This window comes from Sinocyclocheilus anshuiensis, unplaced genomic scaffold, assembly GCF_001515605.1.
Source record: "Sinocyclocheilus anshuiensis isolate Anshui unplaced genomic scaffold, SAMN03320099.WGS_v1.1 scaffold961, whole genome shotgun sequence".
Classification (NCBI taxonomy): Eukaryota; Metazoa; Chordata; class Actinopteri; order Cypriniformes; family Cyprinidae; genus Sinocyclocheilus; species Sinocyclocheilus anshuiensis.
The window spans coordinates 1,769,274-1,774,488 of record NW_015557049.1 but is presented as its reverse complement, the minus strand read 5'-3'; the positions used below and the strand labels follow the sequence as shown (position 1 = coordinate 1,774,488).

Sequence of the window (5,215 nt, the reverse complement as noted above, 5' to 3'; positions counted from 1 at the left end):
GGAGCTAACTATTCATTTATGTAAATGTGTATAAAATATAAATTTGCAATTAATAAAACTTTTATATTATAAAAATCCTTTTTTTCAGTGTAGCTAGTTAACTTAGTGTAAAGAAATTATATTGTGTGCAGTCAATCAAGTGAAAAGTTTTTTTTTCTTTTAAATTCAAATTCATCAAATTCATTCACTCATTTCTAATTAAAGTACAGCAGTTAAAATACTATTCAAAATTCATGGACCTAAAACGGCTCAAAATTGGTCTTTGTTTATTGAAGAGGAATATGTGGATACATCTCCCTGAATATTTTCATTTCCGTTATGAGCCCGTCTATCACTGATTTCATTAAGAATCCATGAAAGACTGCAGCTCAGTAACTCAATAGCCACTTCACACATTTGAAACACACACTAATTCAGACTTCTGACAATGTTGACAGCAGCAATGTTTTGTTTGTTATTTGGTCTCGAATTTCAGCAAGCTTGAAGCGAACTGAGAATAGCATATCGTTCTTTGCTATTATGAAACAACGAAATCATAACAGCAAACACAGTCATGCATCATTTCTCAGAGGAAACATTTAAATTACCCCTGCTGTTACACTGTTGTGCTACCCAAATCTATGACAGAGCAGAATAATTTCACACCAGTGCTCGCTTCCTTTTTTCAATTTCTCCCTCTGCTCTCTCTCTTCCAGCTCATTTCAATTAAAAGATACAACATGTTTAATGTAATTAAATATACAAAGCTCTATTCCAAAAGCTAGTGAGCTGCCTCGCTGTCTACCACCTACAAAGGCAGCATCCTAACTGAAATGGAACGCTCTACATACAGTAGGCAGAAACTGTGAGGCATACAAATAGCGCTCTTTGCACAAAGCTCATGGGGAACCAGAATGATTGATCGATTTCAGTGCTAAACTAATGATGTGATAAAAGCATAAAAATATATAGCACATACAAAAACTGGGTAAAATAGTATATTTTTAATTAGACAGAACTACACTACTGTTCAAATTTTGGGGTTGGAAAGATGTTTTCAACAGAAGTCTCATGCTTACCAGTGCTGCATTTATTTAGTCAAAAATACAGTAAAAATGTGAACTATTATTACAATTCAAAACAGCTGTTTTATATTTCAAAATATTTTAAAATGTAATTTATTACTGTGATGGAAAGGCTGATTTTTCAGCAGCCATTACTCCAGTCTTCAGTGTCACATGATCTTTCTGAAATGTTGAAAACAATTGTGCTGCTTAATATTGCTGTGGAAACCATTATACATTTTTAAAAGAACAGCATTATAAAATGCTGAATATTATTTTGAAACATTATAAATGCCTTTACTCTCACTTTTGATCAATTTAATGCATTCTTGCTCATTTCTTAAAAAAATATCTAACTTTTGAACAGTATGTATGTTTTGTTAATATTTTTAGTACTGAATGAATTATAATGATAGAGCATTTCACTTTCTTTCTTTGTAAGTTTGTCACAAATGCACCGTGGAACTGCATTTTCCACAAAAGTATATATGCAATGATGCCTTGCAATAATTTTTTAAAATAATTATACTATGTACCTTTTATGGCATCCTTTGCATCAAGACAGCGAATGCAATGCTTTAAAATGCTTCCTAAATAAACAGCTCACTAGGTTTTTAAACAGAACCATAGTGATAGCTTGTACATACAGACAGTGTGTTCAATTGCTGATACTATTGCTACAATATGAAGAGAATATTTCCAGAAATATACTGCGGTTAATACCGGGTGTTTGTCTGGTCGTAAAACATTCAACCAGCAATTCTGTAAAAATGATGATACTCTTATTGATGCTTAAATATAAACGCCTCTGGAGGCGCTGAGCAGGGCGTTAGATGAACCACTCCTATCTTCACAGCTATCTGTAGAAGACGACCTGATGATGATATAATGACCTTAATGACAAGATTGAAGCGCTGGTACAGCTCTCTGTCCACAGGCTTCAGCAGCCGCAGCTCAGCCGTGCTCCTGTTGAGTGAGAAGAATTCTGGGTATGTAGCAGGTTGACCTGAAACGCAGTACAGAGAGAGACACAAAACTTGTGCTATTATCTGATTCATGCCATTATTTATACTAAGCTACTGAATACATAAAAAGGGAATTTCCTATTTCCTATCTGAACTTATGCAGTCTGCTGTTTTAAAGACAGAACAACAACAGCACATCTGTCATTTTGATTATCAAAGATAAGTTTTAAGGGATAAAATATTTGACTACAGGGGGACTTTAAACCCTAATAACACATTTATTAAAGAACTGAGTTTCTCTTTCAAATGTATGGAAACATTAGTTAAGAGTGCAGTTATGTATATTGTGCATTGTGTATAATTCTTGAATTGAAGTACCTACCAACCAGTATGAAGTACAGAATTCCGGGTCTGTCTGAGGGCGGCTGGATGTTTCTGTCCTGGTCAATGGCTCGAATGGGAGGTGTCACATTCAGAGGGTTCAGTTTACTCTGGAAAAAAAGGAGACAGGAATAAATGACTATGGGGGCAAAAAAAGAAATCAGAGTTGGCTAAATGATTTCAGTATCTTTTTATATCTATGGTTTCACCCTAGTCTGGATTCAAACATTTCTCATCAAATTCTTCCAAGACCAAATAATCTGAACAATGCCATCCACATCATTTTATATCTCAGTAACACTTTACAATAAGGTCTAATTTGTTAATTTTAGTTCATGCATTAAAGAAATAATTAACCCGAAAATGAAAATTTGTTTCTTCATTGGATCAGTAATGGAGAAATTAAACATCACTTTTTCACCAATGGATCCTCTGCAGTGAATGGGTGGGTGGCGTCAGAATGAAAGTCCAAACAGCTGATAAAAACATCACAATAATCCACAAGTAATACACACCACTCCAGTCCATCAGTTAAGGGAGTTTTAACTTTAAATCATTACTTCTCGCCATAGTTCATAAAAACACAGTGAAAAAGTCCATCCCATGTTGTCCTCTTACATCCAAATCCACCAACATATTTTTTTGAACTGTTTTCTCTTATAAATGATTGATCTATGCATATTTCTCTCCTAATTCAGATGGCATGACTTTTTCACTGGAGAAAGCATTATTTTGGATAGAAGACTCATATTTCAGCTGGAGGCAAAATTTTGAAGTTAAAATGCCTCGATGGATTTTTTTTTCTTACAACCACGCTACAAAGGATTATTGTGATGTTTTTATCATCTGTTTGGACTCTCATTCTGACGGCACCCATTTACTGCAGAGGATCCGCTGGTGAGCAAGTGATGTAATGCTACATTAGTCCAAATCTGTTCTGATGAAGAAACAAACTCATCTCCATCTTGGATGGCCTGAGGCTGATTACATTTTCAGCAAATTTTAATTTTTGGGTGAACTATTCCTTTAACTAACATTAAGTAACAATGAGCAACACATTTGTTACAGTATTTATTCATCTTTGTTAACGCAAGTTTAGCTGTTCACTGTTAGTTCATATTAGCTCAGGTCCATGAAATAATATGAACAGATAGTACAACGTTGTGTCTACTTTTATTACTCCAAATTGTAGGAGAAACATCTGAAACAAAGCTGATACATAAATAAAACATTTTGAGATCTCCATTAAGTCTCAAGCTATGAAAGAGCATCCACTGAGGTACAACGTTTTCCTCTGGGCTAAAAGCAAAGCTCTTGGGACACTTGATTGTATTAATCTGTGCTCTACAGATGAGTGTGCATTTCGTGCAGACAAATACGGCCTCAGATATGATAATAAGAAGCATCTCCTTTGCGATGGGTGCTTCATTAAAATGGCAGCGTAAATACAGGAGCTCAATGTTAAATATGTGAGCACAGTAAATCAGAATTCTTGCCCACCTGAGATGTTTAAAACTACCCATAATCCCCCCTCCAGCAGGCATCAGGCCGATTAATCTGTGCCTAGAGACAGGAAAAAGACTCTCGAATCATATCCCAGCTCTAATTGTGAAATATGTGACCTCATTAATTACCACTATTCCTGCCAAAGGAAATGAGAGAGAATCTATGTTGGGAATGGAATTGTAGCAAAATGCTCACTGCATACTGCACAGCACACACTGACTACTGGCCAGTATTGTTTTAAAGCAGCACTATGTAACTTTTGGCACTCTAGCGGTTAATAAACAGAGCTGCACACATCCCGCGGAAGAACATTCCAACCGGAGCTACTTCTCTAAGTTTATGTCTATGGCGATTCACGAAGGTACTCCGCAGCGGTGACGACCCGACCAGGCTACAATAGTCCAAATATAAGTACTTATTATAAATGTACCGTAGTGATTCGGAATAAGACAAAAACGCGGTTTGGAAGATGAATTCATGATGTACTCGCTCATTATATACATTTAGAAAAGTTTGAACACAGAAAAAGTTACATAGTGCTGCTTTAAAATAGTATCTGAAAAATAACGCATTATGCATTGATACAGGATGTGTTTACAATAACTTATTAAAATATTACTCTTGAAATCCCTGCAGTACCATGTGTAGCATGTGAATTTTCAGTTTGTACTGTATAAAAAGATAGATGAAAGCCACGGATGAAATAAACATGCAAGGTAATGAGTTTATGTGACAATATGTATCATACAACTTTTAAAATATTTTCATAATGCACCCACTCAGAACATAGTTATTTCAAATAGTAGTACGCTATATTGCTGTCACATGACCCCATTATCATTATGTTTAATTTAGTTAATGAGATGAGTTATCATCTCAAACAAACAAATAAATAAAGATACACCACAATTAAAGTTTGTGGTCAGTAAGTTTATTATTATTATTATTTTGAGAACTTAAGAAATTATTACTTAATAATTATTAAGCAAGGACACATTAAATTGATCAGAAATGACAGTTTTATCAGTTCAGTTATGGCCCTGCTGTCAGTTTTAGGGTTGAGGTTGTGGCAAGTTTTATATATATATATATATATATATATATATATTTCTATTTCAAATAAATACAGTTCTGTTCTTTAGAGTTCTTTAGAACATCAAAGAATCCTGAAAAAAAAGTCTCATAGCTTCCACATAAATATTAAGCAGCACAACTGTTTTCAACATTGATAATAATAAATGTTTCTTGAGCATGGATCATGTGACATTGAAGACTGGAGTAATGATGCTGAAAATTCAGCTTTGCATCACAGGATTAAAT

The 5,215-nt window shown here is 34.5% G+C and overlaps 1 protein-coding gene across 1 annotated transcript in view; it reads right to left on the bottom strand.

The window, feature by feature from the left end:
- LOC107676372 (protocadherin-15-like) overlaps positions 1-5,215 on the bottom strand; it is a gene marked incomplete at its 3' end in the record, with an annotated part of 105,729 nt that overhangs the window by 60,954 nt on the left and 39,560 nt on the right. The window contains exons 9-10 of the mRNA XM_016470893.1: positions 2,391-2,499; positions 1,937-2,049 (exon numbers count right to left, since the gene is read on the bottom strand). Coding sequence (XP_016326379.1) covers positions 1,937-2,049; positions 2,391-2,499 — 222 coding nt within the window. The remainder of the gene's footprint in view (positions 1-1,936; positions 2,050-2,390; positions 2,500-5,215) is intronic.